At 45.0% G+C, this 20038-nt stretch overlaps 1 protein-coding gene and 2 non-coding genes across 3 annotated transcripts; all 3 read right to left on the bottom strand.

The window, feature by feature from the left end:
• Positions 1–13940: 13940 nt before the first annotated feature.
• Positions 13941–14025, bottom strand: TRNAY-GUA (transfer RNA tyrosine (anticodon GUA)). Its single transcript is given in 2 exon segments — positions 13941–13976; positions 13989–14025. It is a non-coding gene; the product is annotated as a tRNA-Tyr (tRNA).
• An 852-nt stretch (positions 14026–14877) lies between these two features.
• TRNAY-GUA (transfer RNA tyrosine (anticodon GUA)) lies at positions 14878–14963 on the bottom strand. Its single transcript is given in 2 exon segments — positions 14878–14913; positions 14927–14963. It is a non-coding gene; the product is annotated as a tRNA-Tyr (tRNA).
• Positions 14964–15099: 136 nt separating this feature from the next.
• On the bottom strand, positions 15100–19384 carry LOC123098513 (probable 3-ketoacyl-CoA synthase 20). The gene is made up of 2 exons (XM_044520545.1): positions 18354–19384; positions 15100–16087 (listed from the first exon to the last, which is right to left on the bottom strand). The coding sequence occupies exons 1-2, from the start codon at positions 19062–19064 to the stop codon at positions 15269–15271; spliced, it is 1530 nt and encodes a 509-aa protein (XP_044376480.1). The 5' UTR covers positions 19065–19384; the 3' UTR covers positions 15100–15268.
• Positions 19385–20038: the final 654 nt, after the last annotated feature.

Genomic DNA, 20038 nt, shown 5'->3' with positions numbered 1-20038 from the left:
TCGGGCTATGCTTCTTGAGCCAATCCATTCCCAGAATTGTGTCATAAGCCCCCAGTGAGAGAAGCTTAAAATCTATGACAAACTCATGTCCCTGAGACGACCACTGACAATGGGGAATGAAACTATCACAGTGTAAACAGAACCATCCGCAACTTTAACTTGACAAGTCCTTGGCAGCTTGCACACTCCAGATAACTGAGCTACCATATGAAGATCCACAAAAGATGATGAACTTCCTGAATCTACTAACAGTGACATTTCCTTACCCTATATCCACGCGTGTAACTGCATCACCCCTGTCCAAATGATCCATCCACTGCTTGCTTGGAGATAGTGCAGAGATTATCCTCATCCAATGTTGAGTGATCTTGATCGTTCTAACCAAGCATCTCTTCCATTGCAAATAACTCCAGCAACTCCTCAACCGCATGCATCTGCACAGTGGAAGGGCATGTATGATCTTTGCCCTACCGTTTCCCACACTTAAAACAGAGACCGCGAGCTCTTCTGAAAGAGCGCAATGCCGCTATCTTGCTGCTCTCTTTTCCTGCCCTTGCTACCTCTATTCCACGGCGATCCTCAGAGCTGGCTGTAGGTGCTGATGGACGCGCAGCGCTCGGAGGTGCCGATGGAGCACTGGCCGCCACAAACCGCAGTGCTGGGAGACGAGTGGGTGTCGCGTGCTTGACAATCTCACCATCTGCCTTTCTTCTTGGAGCAGCGCCAGGGAGCACGCTGATAACCCACAAGTATAGGGGATCGCAACAGTTTTCGAGGGTAGAGTATTCAACCCAAATTTATTGATTCGGCACAAGGGGAGCCAAAGAATATTCTCAAGTATTAGCAGTTGAGTTGTCAATTCAACCACACCTGGATAACTTAATATCTGCAGCAAAGTATTTAGTAGCAAAGTAGTATGGAAGTAACGGTAACGGTAGCAAAAGTAATATTTTTGGGTTTTGTAGTGATTGTAACAGTAGCAACAGAAAAGTAAATAAGCGAAGAACAATATATGGAAAGCTCGTAGGCATTGGATCGGTGATCAAGAATTATGTCGGATGTGGTTCATCATGTAACAATCATAACATAGGGTGACACAGAACTAGCTCCAATTCATCAATGTAATGTAGGCATGTATTCCGAATATAGTCATACGTGCTTATGGAAAAGAACTTGCATGACATCTTTTGTCATACCCTCCCGTGGCAGCGGGGTCCAAGCAAAAACTAAGGGATATTAAGGCCTCCTTTTGATAGAGTACCGGACCAAAGCATTAACACATAGTGAATACATGAACTCCTCAAACTACGGTCGTCACCGGGAGTGGTCCCGATTATTGTCACTTCGGGGTTGCCGGATCATAACACATAGTAGGTGACCATAGACTTGCAAGATATGATCAAGAACTCACATATATTCATGAAAACATAATAGGTTCAGATCTGAAATCATGGCACTCGGGCCCTAGTGGCAAGCATTAAGCATAGCAAAGTCATAGCAACATCAATCTCAGAACATAGTGGATACTAGGGATCAAACCCTAACAAAACTAAGTCGATTACATGATAAATCTCATCCAACCCATCACGTCCAGCAAGCCTACGATGGAATTACTCACGCACGGCGGTGAGCATCATGAAATTGGTGATGGAGGATGGTTGATGATGACGATGGCGACGGATTCCCCTCTTCGAAGCCCCGAACGGACTCCAGATCAGCCCTCCCGAGAGAGTTTAGGGCTTGGCGGCGGCTCCGTATCGTAAAACGCGATGAATCTTTCTCTCTGATTTTTTTCTCCCCGAACACAAATATATGGAGTTGGAGTTGAGGTCGGTGGAGCTCCAGGGGGCCCACGAGGCAGGGGGCGCGCCCAGGGGGCAGGCGCGCCCCCATCCTCGTGGAAAGGGTGTGGGCCCCCTGGCCTTGATTCTTTTGCCAGTATTTTTTATTATTTCCAAAAATAATCTCCGTGAAGTTTCAGGTCATTCCGAGAACTTTTGTTTCTGCACAAAGATAACACCATGGCAATTCTGCTGAAAACAGCGTCAGTCCGGGTTAGTTCCATTCAAATCATGCAAGTTAGAGTCCAAAACAAGGGCAAAAGTGTTTGGAAAAGTAGATACGACGGAGACGTATCAACTCCCCCAAGCTTAAACCTTTGCTTGTCCTCAAGCAATTCAGTTGATAAACTGAAAGTGATAAAGAAAAACTTTTACAAACTCGGTTTGCTCTTGTTGTTGTAAATATGTAAAGCTAGCATTCAAGTTTTCAGCAAAGATTATGAACTAACCATATTCACAATAACTCTTAGGTCTCATGTTTACTCATATCAATGGCATAATCAACTAGCGAGCAATAATAATAAATCTCGGATGACAACACTTTCTCAAAACAATCATAATATGATATAACAAGATGGTATCTCGCTAGCCCTTTCTGAGACCGCAAAACATAAATGCAGAGCACCTTTAAAGTTCAAGGACTGACTAGACATTGTAATTCATGGTAAAAAAAGATCAGTCATAGTCATACCCAATATAAATTAACAGTAATGAATGCAAATGACAGCAGTGCTCTCCAGCTGGTGCTTTTAATAAGAGGGTGATGACTCAACATAAAAGTAAATAGATAGGCCCTTCGCAGAGGGAAGCAGGGATTTGTAGAGGTGCCAGAGCTCGATTTTGAAATAGAGGTAAATAATATTTTGAGCGGTATACTTTCATTGTCAACATAACAACCAAGAGATGGCGATATCTTCCATGCTACACACATTATAGGCGGTTCCCAAACAGAATGGTAAAGTTTATACTCCCCCTCCACCAACAAGCATCAATCCATGGCTTGCTCGAAACAACGAGTGCCTCCAACTAACAGCAGTCCCGGGGGAGTTTTGTTTGCAATTATTTTGATTTGATTTGCATAAAGCATGGGACTGGGCATCCCGGTGACCAACCATTTTCTCGTGAGTTAGGAGCAGAGTCCACGCCTCTTGAGAATAACCCGCCTAACATGGAAGATACGGACAACCCTAGTTGATACATGAGCTATTCGAGCATACAAAACAGAATTTCATTTGAAGGTTTAGAGTTTGGCACATACAAATTTACTTGGAACGGCAGGTAGATACCGCATATAGGAAGGTATAGTGGACTCATATGGCATAACTTTGGGGTTTAAGGGATTGGATGCACAAGCAGTATTCCCGCTTAGTACAAGTGAAGGCTAGCAAAAGACTGGGAAGCGACCAACTAGAGAGCGACAACAGTCATGAACATGCATTCAAATTAATGAACATTGAGTGCAAGCATGAGTAGGATATAATCCACCATGAACATAAATATCGTGAAGGCTATGTTGATTTGTTTCAACTACATGTGTGAACATGTGCCAAGTCAAGTCACTTGAATCATTCAAAGGAGGATACCACCCTATCATACCACATCACAACCATTTTAATAGCATGTTGGCACGCAAGGTAAACCATTATAAACTCCTAGCTAATTAAGCATGGCATAAGCAACTATAATCTCTAATTGTCATTGCAAACATGTTTATTCATAATAAGCTGAATTAGGAACGATGAACTAATCATATTTACAAAAACAAGAGAGGTCGAGTTCATACCAGCTTCTCCCATCTCAATTAGTCCATCATATATCGTCATAATTGCCTTTCACTTGCACGACCGAATGATGTGAATAATAATAATAGTGCATGTGCATTGGACTAAGCTGGAATCTGCAAGCATTCAATAAACAGGAGAAGACAAGGCAATATGGGCTCTTGGTTAAATCAACAATAATGCATATAAGAGCCACTTCAACATTTTCATTATGGTCTTCTCCTATCGACCCCCAAAGAAAAGGAAAGGAATAGAACTATTTACACGGGAAAGCTCCCAACAAGCAAAAGAAGAACATGAAATATTTTTGGGTTTTCTTTTTAATTACTACTACTACAGCAAGAAAGGTAAACTAGCTAAACGCTACAACTACTTTTTTTGGTTTTCTTAAGGTTTTCAAACACACAAGAAGAAAGCAAGAAAAAGAAAATAAACTAGCATGGATATTACAGTGGAAGAGTATGAGCACCGACATCTAGCAATGAGTGTGTGAATATAAATGTAATGTCGGTGAGAGATGCATACTCCCCCAAGCTTAGGCTTTTGGCCTAAGTTGGTCTATTGCCACGGCTGTCCTAGCGGATATCCAAAGTTATAACTGGGGTCGTACTGAGATGAAGCCTCGGATTGCCACTGGTTGGCAATCGCCTCCGGATCCCACTGGTAATCAGACTGTCGTGGAGGATCAAATTGTGGTTCCGACTCTGGCTCTGTAGCTGATGTAGGGTTCCGGTAGGCGTGGATGGCCGCCAGCGGAACGAGATACTTGCCTGCAAATAAATCAAACAAGGAAGGAGCAGGCAAGGTAATAGTCTCAGGGTGGTTCTTATCAAATAACAGTTTGTATTTAAGTGCCATTTCCCTATTCTTAACAATAAATCATGCGCTACCATACTCTTATAGTCTAGAAAAACAGTAGGCAACAATTTTTCTTCTTTCTCATAATGCCTAATAGGTATGTTATAGTATGCAGCGAGGCGCGGGGCGAAGATGCCTCCCAAGATAGGGCCTTTAGTACGGTTAAGATTTAATCGCTTTGCAACAATAGCGCCCATACTAAATGTGTCATCCCGAAACAAGGCATGGAACAAAATAATAATATCAGGGACACTCAGGTTTCCACAGTTTCCGCGACCAATTAAGCACCTACTAGCAAATATAGCAAAGTAACGTAGAACAGGAAAGTGTATGTTAGTGATTCGGGCGTCGGAAACCTTCCTCATTTCCCCTACAGCAATTGTGTCAATAAACCCCTCCACATCGTTACAATGTTGTTCCTCTATGAAACCAGGAAAAGGTAACTTGCAAACCTCACAGAATTCGCGAAGGGTCATCTCCTTATACTCATCATATAAATAAAAATCCACCGTAGGTGGTGACCTCCTAGAATGGAAATGAAAATTTTACACAAAGGTATTAGTGAGTAAGAGATATTGTTCGCGTTGGTCCCGGAGGAAGTCGGTGAGGCCTGCATTCTCAGCCAATTCATAAAAATCATCATAAATCACGGCTGCTCTCAAGAAATCATCACAAGGCCATTCACACGGCCGAACTTCCGCAGTGCGAGGGAGATTATACTTGGGCCTCTCTTCTTCTTCACTTTGCTTTTCCTTCGAGCTTCGGCTCGATGAGCCCCTCAAAAATCTCTTCATCATTTTCTGAAAATTTCTGAAATTTTTAGTAACTTCAAATAAAAGTGAACCAAACTCAACATAATTGATAGCAACTACTCCCACAAGTGCCTAGAGACTATATCTTGCATTAGAACTACTTGGGACCAAATAAATTTGACATGCAAGCTCAAGAACATGGTCACCTAGGCAGCACAAATTTGCAATGAATAAAGCACTAGAACAAAAACTAATTGGACCATTGGAGGAGTCACATACCAAGGAACAATCCCCCAAAGCAGTTTTGTGAGAGGTGCTTTGAACAAGGAGATCGAAAATCGCAGCGAAATGAGCAAGAACTCGTGCTTGAGCTGGTTGGTGATTTTTTGGGAGGAAGAAGGAGTGCGTGGGTGCAGGAATAAGTGGAGGGGAGCCACCATGGGCCCACGAGGCAGGGGGCGCATCCTGGACCCTCATGGCCAGGTTCTTGCTCCCCCTGATGTGTTCTCAGTGCCAGATATTCTCAAATATTCCATAAAAAATCATATTTTAATTTCGGGGCATTTGGAGAACTTTTATTTTTGGGGTATTTTTTATTGCATGGATAATTCAGAAAACAGATAGAAAAATACTATTTTTACTTTATTTCAACTAAATAACAGAAAGTAAAAGGAGGGTACAGAAGGTTGTGCTTTCTAACTTCATCCATCTCATGCTCATCAAAAGGAATCCACTAACAAGGTTGATCAGGTATTGTTAACAAACTCATTCCGAATAACATGGAACCGGAGAAATTTCAAATAACACTATGTTACCTCAACGGGGATATGCACGTCCCCAATAATAAGAATATCATATCTCTTTTTGACAGTAGGAAGAGGAAATTCAAAACCTCCAAAAATAATCGATGGACTTTTTCCAATAGAGTTGATACTATGAACTTGAGGTTGTTTCCTCGGAAAGTGTACCGTATGCTCATTACCATTAACATGAAAAGTGACATTGCCTTTGTTGCAATCAATAACAGCCCCTGCAGTATTCAAAAAGGGTCTTCCAAGAATAAAAGACATACTATCATCCTCGGGAATATCAAGAATAACAAAGTCTGTTAAAATAGTAACTTTTGCAACCACAACAGGCACATCCTCACAAATACCGACAGGTATAGCAGTTGATTTATCAGCCATTTGCAAATATATTTCAGTAGGTGTCAACTTATTCAAGTCAAGTCTACGATATAAAGAGAGAGGCATAACACTAACACCGGCTCCAAGATCACATAAAGCAGTTTTAACATAGTTTCTTTTAATGGAGCATGGTATAGTTGGTACTCCTAGATCTCCTAGTTTCTTAGGTATTCCACCCTTGAAACTATAATTAGCAAGCATGGTGGAAATTTCAACTTCCGGTATCTTTCTTTTATTAGTAAAAATTTCTTTCATATACTTAGCATAAGGATTCATTTTGAGCATATCAGTTAATCGCATACGCAAAAAGATAGGTCTAATCATTTCAGCAAAGTGCTCAAAATCCTCATCATCCTTTTTATTGGATGGTTTGGGAGGAAAAGCCATGGGTTTCTGAACCCATGGCTCCCTTTCTTTACCGTGTTTCCTAGCAACAAAGTCTCTCTTATCATAACGTTGATTCTTTGATTGTGTGTTATCAAGATCAACAGCAGGTTCAATTTCTACATCATTATCATTGCTAGGTTGAGCATCAACATGAACATTATCATTAACATTATCACTAGGTTCATGTTCATCACCAGATTGTGTTTCAGCATCAGAAATAGAAATATCATTGGGATTCCCAGGTGTGTCTACAACAGGTTCACTAGAAGCATGCAAAGCCCTATCATTTTTCTTTTTCTTCTTTTTAGAAGGACTAGGTGCATCAATATTATTTCTCTGAGAATCCTGCTCAATTCTCTTAGGGTGGCCTTCAGGATACAAAGGTTCCCGAGTCATTTACCAGTTCTAGTAGCCACTCTAACAGCATAGTCATTATTCTTACTATTCAATTCATTGAGCAAATCATTCTCAGCTTTAAGTACTTGTTCTACTTGAGTGGTAGCCATAGAAGCATGTTTACTAATGAGTTTAAGTTCACCTTTAACTCTAGACATATAATCACTCAAGTGTTCAATCATATAAGCATTGTGTTTTAATTCTCTACCAAAATAAGCATTGAAGTCTTCTTGCTTAACCATAAAATTATCAAACTCATCTAAGCATTGGCTAGCAAACTTAGTAGGCGGGATTTCAGCTTTATCATATCTATAGAGAGAATTTACCTTTACTACCTGTGTCGGGTTATCAAGACTGTGTACTTCTTCAATAGGTAATGGATTAAAACCATGTATTTCTTCAACAGGCGGTAAATTAAGACCATGTATTTCTTCAACAGGAGGTAAATTCTTAACATCTTCAGCTTTTATACCTTTTTCTTTCATAGATTTCTTTGCCTCTTGCATATCTTCAGGACTGAGAAATAGCACACCCCTTTTCTTCGGAGTTGGCTTAGGAGTTGGTTCAGGAAGTGTCCAATTATTTTCATTGGTCAACATATTATTCAATAGAATTTCAGCTTCATCTGGTGTTCTTTCCCTGAAAACACAACCAGCACAACTATCCAGGTGGTCTCCGGAAGCATCGGTTAGTCCATTATAAAAGATATCAAGTATTTCATTTTTCTTAAGAGGATGATCAGGCAAAGCATTAAGTAATTGGAGAAGCCTCCCTCAAGCTTGTGGGAGACTCGCTTCTTCAATTTGCACAAAATTATATATTTCCCTTAAGGCGGCTTGTTTCTTATGAGCGGGAAAATATTTAGCAGCGAAGTAATAAATCATATTCTGGGGACTACGCACACAACCAGGATCAAGAGAATTAAACCATATCTTAGCATCACCCTTTAATGAGAACGGGAATATTTTAAGGATATAGTAATAGCGGGTTTTCTCATCATTAGTGAACAGGGTGGCTATATCATTTAATTTAGTGAGATGTGCCACAACAGTTTCAGATTCATAGCCATAGAAGGGACCAGCTTCAACCAAAGTAATTATATCAGGGTCGACAGAGAATTCATAATCCTTATCAGTAACAAAGATAGGTGAAGTAGCATAAGCAGGATCATATTTCATTCTAGCATTCAGAGTTTTTTGTTTTAGCTTAGCTAATAATTTCTTAAGATCATTCCTATCATTGCAAGCAAGAAAGTCTCTAGCAGTTTCTTCATCCATAACATAGCCCTCAGGAACAACAGGAAATTCATATCTAGGGGGAGAATCTTCATCATCACTTTCATCAATATTAGCAGGTTCAATAATTTCATTCTCTCTAGCCCTAGCAAGTTGTTCATCAAGAAATTCACCAAGTGGCACAGTAGTATCAAGCATAGAAGTAGTTTCATCATAAGTATCATGCATAGTAGAAGTGGCACATCAATAACATGCGACATATCAGAATTAATAGCAGAAGCAGGTTTAGGTGTCGCAAGCTTACTCAAAACAGAAGGTGAATCAAGTGTAGAGCTAGATGGCAGTTCCTTACCTCCCCTCGTAGTTGAGGGTTAAATTTTTGTTTTCGCGTCTTTCAAGTTCTTCATGGTGACCAGTAGATATAAATCCCAAGTGACTCAAAGAATAGAGCTATGCTCCCCGGCAACGGCGCCATAAAATAGTCTTGATAACCCACAAGTATAGGGGATCGCAACAGTTTTCGAGGGTAGAGTATTCAACCCAAATTTATTGATTCGACACAAGGGGAGCCAAAGAATATTCTCAAGTATTAGCGGTTGAGTTGTCAATTCAACCACACCTGGATAACTTAATATCTGCAGCAAAGTATTTAGTAGCAAAGAAGTATGGAAGTAACGGTAACGGTAGCAAAAGTAATATTTTTGGGTTTTGTAGTGATTGTAACAGTAGCAACGGAAAAGTAAATAAGCGAAGAACAATATATGGAAAGCTCGTAGGCATTGGATCGGTGACGGAGAATTATGCCGGATGTGGTTCATCATGTAACAATCATAACATAGGGTGACACAGAACTAGCTCCAATTCATCAATGTAATGTAGGCATGTATTCCGAATATAGTCATATGTGCTTATGGAAAAGAACTTGCATGACATCTTTTGTCCTACCCCCCCGTGGCAGCGGGGTCCTAGCGGAAACTAAGGGATATTAAGGCCTCCTTTTGATAGAGTACCAGACCAAAGCATTAACACATAGTGAATACATGAACTCCTCAAACTACGGTCATCACCGGGAGTGGTCCCGATTATTGTCACTTCGGGGTTGCCGGATCATAACCCATAGTAGGTGACTATAGACTTGCAAGATAGGATCAAGAACTAACATATATTCATGAAAACATAATAGGTTCAGATCTGAAATCATGGCACTCGGGCCCTAGTGACAAGCATTAAGCATAGCAAAGTCATAGCAACATCAATCTCAGAACATAGTGGATACTAGGGATCAAACCCTAACAAAACTAACTCGATTACATGATAAATCTCATCCAACCCATCACCGTCCAGCAAGCCTACGATGGAATTACTCACGCACGGCGGTGAGCATCATGAAATTGGTGATGGAGAATGGTTGATGATGACGATGGCGACGGATTCCCCTCTCCGGAGCCCTGAACGGACTCCAGATCAGCCCTCCCGAGAGAGTTTAGGGCTTGGCGGCGGCTCCGTATTGTAAAACGCGATGAATCTTTCTCTCTGATTTTTTTCTTCCCGAACACGAATATATGGAGTTGGAGTTGAGGTCGGTGGAGCTTCAGGGGGCCCACGAGGCAGGGGGGCGCGCCCCCCACCCTCGTGGAAAGGGTGTGGGCCCCCTGGCCTTGATTCTTTCACCAGTATTTTTTATTATTTCCAAAAATAATCTCCGTGAAGTTTCAGGTCATTCCGAGAACTTTTGTTTCTGCACAAAGATAACACCATGGCAATTATGCTGAAAACAGCGTCAGTCTGGGTTAGTTCCATTCAAATCATGCAAGTTAGAGTCTAAAACAAGGGTAAAAGTGTTTGGAAAAGTAGATACGACGGAGACGTATCACACGCCGTGTCGAGGTCAAGCGGCCGCTGAATGAGCACCACTGCCCTTATGTCCACCCGCAGTCCCTCGATGAACCGAGTCAACAAGAAATAAGGATGTGTCAGTTCTAAATAAGATATCATGTGGTTCATCAAAGTTTCAAAGCGTTCAATGGAATATGCATGCAACTAAATCCGTCTGTCCTATAGCATAGAACTGACGAATGAGCAACTGATGCTTATCGCGGCCAAATTGAGTGCACAACAGGGCCGTGAACGAATCCCACGCCAGACCAACGACCTTGCGTTGCACTGATTGCAGCCAAATGGCAGCCAGACCCGAGAAATTCAGAATTGCCATGGGAACCCAGTACGACTCCTGAACCGCAAACATCTGAAAATACTGCTCCGCAAGCGTCTTCCAGAGCTGCGGGTTCTCGCCCACGAAACTGGGAAACGAGATCGGCAGAGGAGCTTGCCCCATCACCGCCAGTACTTGAGAAGGTAATGGGGAAGGATTCGCGTGATTGGGGAAGCCGCCGGTGACTCGAGAGTCATCGTTGGAGACTCCCCGGGGTGCAGCGACACGTCATGGCTTGATTGCCCGTGGATCTCGCGCGCGACCACAGGGACGGTCGCAGGCGGCGGCGATCCGATGGACGGCGTTGCGGGGACGGGCGCGGCCGATGCTGCCTGGAGCGCTGCGACGGCGGATTCGAGCTGCGCGAATCGCGCTTCTAGCTCCGGCTTCCAGGAGACGAGAGCGTCGATCCGGGTGGTCTGCGTCGCCACGGCCTTGAGGATGGCCTTGTTGTCTTCCTCCTGCCGGTTGGCGCGAGCGATGGCCTCGTCGTTGAGCTTGTCGAGGTACGCCTTCAACGCCGGATCCATGTCGGCGATGAGGGAGTCGCGCGCCTGCTTCTGACGGCGGGTTTCCAGCGCGGCGGAGGGGTGGTGGGTGGCTGTCTGATACCACGATGTTAGGCACCCGATCTCGATCTAGATTCAATCACTCGCAGGTAGCTTACAGGATACAAGTCTGTGGGGAGAAGAAAAAAAGAGAAAGCAAAAGGAGCCGTGCCGTGCCGGTTGCCTGATCCCACTGGATGATGTTTTCGTTGCTCCACTTGGCTTAAGAAGGGTTCACCCACTCTGGGCCCACGAACCTGCGGCTCGGGTGCTTGATCCTAGGTGGCCTGGTGATGACGCGGTCTTGCCCCTGATTGGTCGCCGAGCGATCTCCTGATGCCACGCTGGCTGACTTGGCGATGTTCAGGCCGTTGCTGCTCTTCTCTGAACCTGGGACGCTGACACCATCATCTAGAGAAAACCATAATCGGGTCTCAGCACACCCAGTTACTCCATTTAGAAATATTCAGCATGTCCACATGGAGTAGAAATATTCAGTCATTTGAGCATGCAACAGAAATATTCAGTCACTTCCTGCCATCTAGTACATTGATAGTAACAGGAATACAAGAGAAATATTCAGTCACTTGCCACCATTCAGTCACAGAATAAATATGACAGCGTTATGCTCTCAATTTCAGAATGAAAAATGGACAGCCTACAGTTCAGTGAAGTTCCACCAAAAAGAGTTGAGCAGAATTTAAGAATAAATATGGACACCATACATTTTCACTGATGTTCCCACATAGTTTATCTTGGTCGGTTTCACTATATATTGAACATATTCTTTGCAGTAACTGAACTTGCCAGTGACTGCTGGGGCAGATGATCATATTGGAAATACACCATTGCAGTAACTGAACTAAACGTCTTTCACGACATTGAGATATTTACCTCCACAACTCCCTTCAAGCATAAGGCTTTTTCCTAGCTACTGACAGGTTCAAGAACATCTACTGACAGGTTCGACACGCAGAGAGAGGGAGAGGGACGCATCGTGTTGACCTCACCATGGTTTGATACTGGGAAGGAGCTGGAGGTGTAGGAGATAAGCATGCCGACAGCGCCGTGTTGACCTCGCCGCGGCCGGATCGAGCACCGTAGAAGCCCATCGCAACACTAACGCGTGCCCTCCATCGCAGACCGAAGCTCACTGCCGGATCATCTTGATCGATGGCTCCAGTTTGCTATTTTAGCGAAGGCAAATAATGTTGTTCTTGATCTACGCTCTCCACCGAAATGCCCAGGTGATGTCTGCAACTTCGCTCTGCATCTTTTTTGTGATCAAAGTAGGTCATATTGCATTGCGTTTATGTATCGAAGGACCTCCATTGCATGATCTCACACTGTGCTGTCCTTGAACGGTTGAGCCTAACAGACTGTTTCATATCTTCCTTCACTATGCCCGAGCCACTAGACCGCCTTCAGTATGCTTGTATTCAGAATTGCAGCCTACAAAGCATGGAACTGAATGCACCAAATCTCACAGTATTCGACTATTCAGAGCAGGATGTGCGGATTGTGCTTGGCAAATTTCACAAGCTGACAAAGGCAAAAATTGAAGTATTGTCAGATTCTGACAATCTAGACTACGCTTTTAGTCATCTCGTTAGGGCTATGCCTAATGTGGAGGAAATCTCCCTTAGAATCCATATCCAAACTGAGGTAGATTTCATTTCCAGCACTTTTCGAGTAATTATAGCCAAGACAGTAACTATGTACTACCTCTGCTCCAAAATATATGACGTTCTGGTAGGCTAAACTAGCCTACCCAAACGTCATATAAAGGAGTATTTAGGAACGGAGGTAGTATGTTTTTCTATTACCGCACCAACTTCTTGCAACCTCAGAACCTGGTGCTCCCTCATTAATACTCAACTTTATTTTCAGGCACGACAGTTCATGACAAACAGCCGATGTGATTTTATTAATCCGAGGCATCTCGATATGGAGGTTTTGGTGGAAGGAGATCCAGGTTGTTCATGTGGGATTCTTCTTTTGGCTTCTGTACTGGAATGACTGATGAAATATTATTCATTAACTTAATATGAAGTTAGCCAGATGGAAAATTTTCCCTTTTCTGAACCAGCGTCATGCAGAAATACAGTCATGCAGAAATGGAAGATTTAAGCCAATGAATGTTGTATGAATTTGAAATGAAGTAGAGTTTTTACATTTTCAGAGAAAATAGCGTTTGGAGATTCAGTCGTTGTGTTTGACTTAGTGAGGTGGCATCAATCTTTATAAAATCTCCTTTCCTTTCTCAATGTTCGTATAAAATGTAGATTTCTGGCACTGATTCCATCTCAAAGAGAATTCAACTGCAAAATGCTTGTCCGTAAGATTTAGTAAAAAAAAAACTACAAACTGCTTGTTTTCTTAAAATCATACGAAAGAAAAATAAAAAGTCCCTTTTCTGAACCAGCGTCATGCAGAAATACAGTCATGCAGAAATGGAAGATTTAAGCCAATGAATGTTGTATGAATTTGAAATGAAGTAGAGTTTTTACATTTTCAGAGAAAATAGCGTTTGGAGATTCAGTCGTTGTGTTTGACTTAGTGAGGTGGCACCAATCTTTATAAAATCTCCTTTCCTTTCTCAATGTTCGTATAAAATGTAGATTTCTGGCACTGATTCCATCTCAAAGAGAATTCAACTGCAAAATGCTTGTCCGTAAGATTTAGTAAACAAAAACTACAAACTGCTTGTTTTCTTAAAATCATACGAAAGAAAAATAAAAAGTCCGACCTACCGGATTCGAACCAGTGACCTAAGGATTTATCTGCAAGACTACAGTCCTCCGCTCTACCAACTGAGCTAAGGTCGGCTTGTTGTTTCTTACAATTTTAGAGACATTATGTCCTATTTCTTAAACTCGTTTTCAATAGAAGTACAGCATTATGTTCTGTTTTCTCAAGAACAAGCAATTCCTACAATTTTAGAAACCTTGTCACCTATTTCTTCTCGTTTTCAATAGAAGCACAGCAGTATGTTCTGTTTTCTCAAGAACAAGAAATTTCCGCTGTCGTTGCTCTTCATTTTCATTAAGAGAAGTATATGTATATATACAAAGAGCCTTGCAGAAAGAACATTACACTGCTATGGCACCAAAACAACAGCTACTGGTGCCATCCACCTCCGGTAGTAAGCTACTCCTCCCTCAGACCCGCCTGTGACCCTCCAGAGCAAGCGAGACAACCATATCGAACCAACCATATGATTCGGCGACGCATGGCATGGTGTATTAATTCTTCAGTTCATTCATTGGTTCATATCGATTTACTAGTGCAATGGGGATATTGAATGGAAATTATTTTTGAACAGAGGCAAAAGTTTTGCCTCATTGATTAATTAAAAAGAAGAGAATTGCCCAGTTAATAAACGAAAAACCGGGCAAAACTGTTATAAACCTGACCACATGCGGACTACTCCCAAAGGATGAAACCCCAACAGCGCAAATGCTGCCCAACAAACGCTACATGGAAATTATAAGCCAACAACGTTCATCTATAATGGATTGCATGTGTTGCCTCAGTTGAGTTAGGTTGCAAAATCTCCTTTGCTTTCTTAATGTTCGTATAAAATGTGGATTTCTGGCACTGATTCATCTCAAAAGAGCAAAAATTGTACTGCTTATTGTTTTTCAAAGAATATAAAGACGAAAAGCAAAATAAAAAGTTCCGACCTACCGGATTCGAACCAGTGACCTAAGGATTCATCTGCAACGACTACAGTCCTCCGCTCTACCAACTGAGCTAAGGTCGGCTTGTTGATTTCTTCATTTGCCGAACCCTATTAGTATAACTGCGTAAGTACTTCTGTTCGTTTTCAATCCATGTGCAGCAGAATGCCGTGTTTTTACCACAATGCAGACCTACTAACCTTGATTCAGCGACGCATGTCAAGGAATATTAATTCTCCAGTTCATTCGTCGGTTCATATTGATTTACACGGTAGTATAAGAAGAATTGCCCTTCAGTATATAGTAGGCCCGGCCAGCAGCGACACAAGCTAGAGACGATCACAGGTGCACGCACGCACGCTTCGATTCTTCGAGGATGAGAAAGAAACTAGGCGGCCGTCTTGTAGGACGCCTGGTCGTCGTCGATGGGCACCACCTTGGGCACGTGCACCGGCAGCACGTCGACGTCCTGCGCCCAGGGGCTGCCGGCGTCCCCGACGGCGACGGCGTCGACCGCCCTGAGCGCCTTCCAGACGGCGCTGTTGCACTTGAAGCCGGAGCCGAAGGCGATCTGCCACACCCGGTCGCCCTTCTTGATCCTGCCCTTGGCCTCGCAGTAGGCGAGCTCGTACCAGAGCGAGCTGCTGGAGGTGTTGCCGAAGCGGTAGAGCGTCATCCGGGACGGCTCCATGTGCCAGGCGCTGAGCTTGAGGCTGCGCTCCAGCTCGTCCAGCACGCCGCGCCCGCCGGCGTGGATGCAGAAGTGGTCGAGCGCGAGCGTGAAGTCCGGGATGTGCGGCTTGACGTCGGCGCGGAAGACGCGCTTGAGCACGACGGTGGCGAGGAAGCGGAGCTGCTCCGAGAGCGGGAGCACGAGCGGCCCCAGCGTGGTGATGTTGGTGCGCAGCGCCTCGCCGGCCACGGACATGAGCTCCTTGGAGAGCGAGACGCCGACGTGCCCCGCGTCGTCCTCCTCCTGCGTCACGCAGCCGTAGCTCCGGTCGCTGGCGCCCCGGTGCGTGCGCACGGTGTGGATGAGCTGGTACTTGGCGCGCGCCCGCTCCTGGCGGCGGTTGGAGAGCAGCACCGCCGCGCCGCCCACCCGGAAGAGCGTGTTGGTGACCAGCATGGGGCGGTTGTTGCCGAGGTAGGCGTTGAGCGTGATGTTCTCCGTGCTCACCACCAGCGCGTACGTGTCCGGGTGCACCTGCAGCATCCATGCCATGCCACGTCCATTCATTAACCAACAAACCGAATTATCACAATTACTACTAATAATGGTAGAGGAGCAACACAGAAAATCATATGGTGCATGTGCACCACTGTGCGCACAGATCGATTTCCTGGCGTAGGATGCTCCCAGATTCGCTCACTGATCATGCTCTGAAGGAGGAGGAGGAGGAGGAGGGCCATTTTGGCGGGCCTTGATGATTCCGAGTCATGGCGATAGCTACTACTGCTGGAGTGCTGGTACTGGCGGATTCTTTCTTCCCCTACTGGTACTACTGCGTTCTCTCCGTATTCTAGTACCAATTGATGCCAGACTTTTTTACCGCTTCCGTCGTCGCAGATGCCGTGCTGCGCCAGTGCGTGGTCCAAAACTCTTCTGAAACGGAGAACACGACGTGATGTGACCCAACCATGGCCAGCAGGGGGGCAGCGAACAGTACACCAGTACCCACCCGGCAGAGACTGGCGTGCACACATTATGATGGCAGTAATCGACACCCAACGGTCACGGGGGTCCTATATGTATGTATGGGTGCCTGACCGTCCTCCGTTGCAGACAATTAAAGCTGGGATAATTAGTCGAGTTTATTTACGCTCACAACAAAAGGGTTGTGTTTGGCACTGCTGTCCAACCAGCTTTGGCTATTTCATTTATTGTTATGTTATTGTTTAGCTAACCGATGTTTTTTCTAGTTTCATGCCCATTTTATCTGTAGGAGACTATAATAAACAAATTAAAACGCAATATTCTTCTACAACCGTAAATGAAGGATAGGTTTTTTTTTGACATGAAATGAAGCATAAGTTAGCTATATTGCACCTTGAGATGGGCCGATCTCGAGAGTAACAGTTTTTTTTTTTTGAGGGAATCGAGAGTAACATTTTAAATGGGGTTGTCCAGGATCGAGGGATGCCCGTAATTTGATGGGACCATCCTATGTTTACGGGGCCATCCTCCTTTACGTAAGGATGGCCCGTCGCCAGTCGATCTGAACTGTTCAGAACTGAACGTCGTGAGATTTATGGCGCCGTTTCTGATCTAGCCCTTGATCACGGTTGTTCGATTAGCATGGGTAACCTCCATTATGACTTTTAGGGGGTGGATTGCCGGACATCATGGTAGGTCCTTGAAGAATAAAATTATCTTGTTTCCTAACAAATCTTCCTATGCTACCAAGTGGTCGCTACAACGAGGATGTAAAATAAGACGGAGTTTTCTTATAATATATCTAAGGCATGACATAATGGAAAAAACAGAGATCGATGATCTTATTTCCCCTTTGCCACTATCAAGAAAAACCATTCCCTCATTGTTTATTGTGAGAAAGTATTGATAGCAATGCATCTTTAGTCATCTTGAACCATATAGTAGAAATAGATTACCCATGATATGTTTAGGCTTGAGAATGGAACACTTAAAACATTTGATGTGAAATTTTTGTACATCACTGGAAAGGACGGAAGTTAAAAAATGGCCCCATGTGTGTTGGCTCATCACTTCACTACGTATATGTGCGCAAAAGATAAGGCTAGAGTTAAGCTATACCCATTGCCACACACCAAGATCACTGTAAAAAGGATTCACGCAACTTACATGCATGCTAACTCTCGTTGTAATTTTCAGTCATGCATGCTAAAGGTAATCACGGTTAATTTGCTTTTTTCCTGCCTCTCTCGAACTGTCGTATATGATACCGTTCGGCATGAGCAATTAGCTAATCGACAAACCCACACTCAACAACAACAAAAACTGCATATATGATGAAATATAAGGACGGATTAATTTATCATATGAATATAAAGGCAAAAATAATGTTAAAACAGGCTTATATAAATACGTTGACTACAAATGAAGGATACTTTAATGTTGGAAGAACCAGCTAGACCTGCCATCTTATTCATAGTCCTATACACCTACGTGAAATTTCAGACTGACATGGTTTTGTTCTCTATCATGCTAGTCCTGTCATAGTATGTTGATGCTAACGACCTGCGTGATGCGACGTCTAATTCTAGCTTAACCAATTAGTGCATGTCTCAGATATTCCCTTGCCCGTGGACATGTACGCTACAGTACTAGGCCATGCTGTGCATGCATGGGTCGCACGATGCCTCATGTTCTGTCTTCCGTGCATGCATGGGCAGGGTGGTGCATGCTTTGCATTAGGTTAACCAAGGTGACTAAATTCGCATGGACGAACGGAGGGAGAGTGATGTAGATCAGTAGATGTATGCATGGATACCTGAAGGAGGTGCTTGGCGAGGTCGATGGCGATGATGCCGGCGCTGCAGCCCATGCCGCTGAGGTTGTGGCTGACGACGTCGTGGCGGAGGCGGTACCGGTTCACGATCAGCGACACGAAGGACGGCGTGGGGCTGTAGAGGCTGGAGTTGGCGATGACGATGCCGATGTCCTCCGCGCGCACGCCGGTCTTGGCCAGCAGCTTGTCCACGACGCCGAACACGACGGCCTCCGACTCGTCCCTCGCCGTCTGGAGGCACATGTCCACTGGGATGCTCATCAGCGACGCCGGGAAGTGCGTGGCCTCCCCGAGCCCCGACCGCTCCATCATCCGCTTCTGGAACGACATGCTGTCGTCGTCGAACCCGCCGGCGAGCCCGAACTGGCGGATGGCCTGCGCGCGCGTCGCCTCGTGCGCCGGCCCGGGCTTGTACCCGGCCAGGTCCACCAGGTACACGGGCCGCGGCCGCGACGTGGCGTAGGCATACGCCGCGGCGGCGCAGCCCGCGCACGCGGCCACCAGCACGGCCGCGTTGGCGCGCGCCTCGCTCCAGAGCGCGGCGAGCGACAGCGTGGACACCAGCGGCGGGGCCACGACGAGGAGCAGCGTGACGGCGAGGAGGTGCGGCAGGCGGCACACCAGGCGGTGGTACAGGAGCCTGGCCTGGTTCCGCGTCCCCTGCTTCACCGTCCGGAACAGATCCCTGTCCATGGCGATCGAACCGCCGATCTCTCTACCTCCACAAGGACGCTGGCTCGCACGTACCTCGTGAATGGAACCCCGAGCCACCACGGTTCTGCAGACAGACCACCGATTCGTGTGAGCTCGCTAGCCAGCTATGGAAGCTACAGGGTTTGCCGAGGCTGCCACGGCTCTGCGAGGTGGGCGCTGGCTGGCTCTGGTGTGTGGGAGTTCGCGGCGCGGGGCGCGGGGATTTATACGGGGAGATCAATGGAGCAGGGAAGAGGATGGATGGAGGGGGAGATTAATGGCCGCAGGCTGGTTGAGGAGGTAGCGGGTTAATGCGCGCGCCGGCCAGCCCCCATGGGCACGATACCGGTGCAGTGCATGCACCGCAGTACGTACACTCAACCGATGGAGCAAGAGAGGCGCCAACCCATACGCATGCGATGCCTCGACCGTCCCATCTATGGGTCAGACCGCATTAAGAAAAAAGGAGAGCAGAGAGCTAGCTCTATAACGTAAACAAACAATTGTGGATCGGTGCTTGCATGTGCATCTGTGTTGTGCATGCGTACGTGCACCTAGCCGTGTTGGCTGGGTCGTACTATTGATGGGCGATCGGGGAGTTAATGGCCGGACTAGCTGTGGTTTTTGATCGTTTCTTGACGCCATGAGGCAGACCGGGCGGTTTCATATGTCAACAGTGCTCGCCATGTTGCAGTGTTCGGCAGATATATGTTGCATGCATGTGCTCGGCATGTGGGAGTGTATGGCCAAGCTAGTACTCCCTCCGTTTCTTTGATTAAGTTATAGAAAAAATACCGTGATTCACAATACGAAATCAATATTGTTAGATGCATCATGAAATTAATTTTCATACCATATAGCTTTAGTATTGTAGATGTTGATATTTTTTCCTATAAAGTTGGTCAAACTTTACAAAGTTTGACTTTGACCAAATCTTATATGCAGACTAAAAAGAAACGGAGGGAGTACTACTA

The sequence above is a fragment of the Triticum aestivum genome, chromosome 4D, assembly GCF_018294505.1.
Source record: "Triticum aestivum cultivar Chinese Spring chromosome 4D, IWGSC CS RefSeq v2.1, whole genome shotgun sequence".
Lineage (NCBI taxonomy): Eukaryota > Viridiplantae > Streptophyta > Magnoliopsida > Poales > Poaceae > Triticum > Triticum aestivum.
Note: the sequence above shows the minus strand (reverse complement) of the source record. Positions and strands in the feature narration are given on the sequence as shown.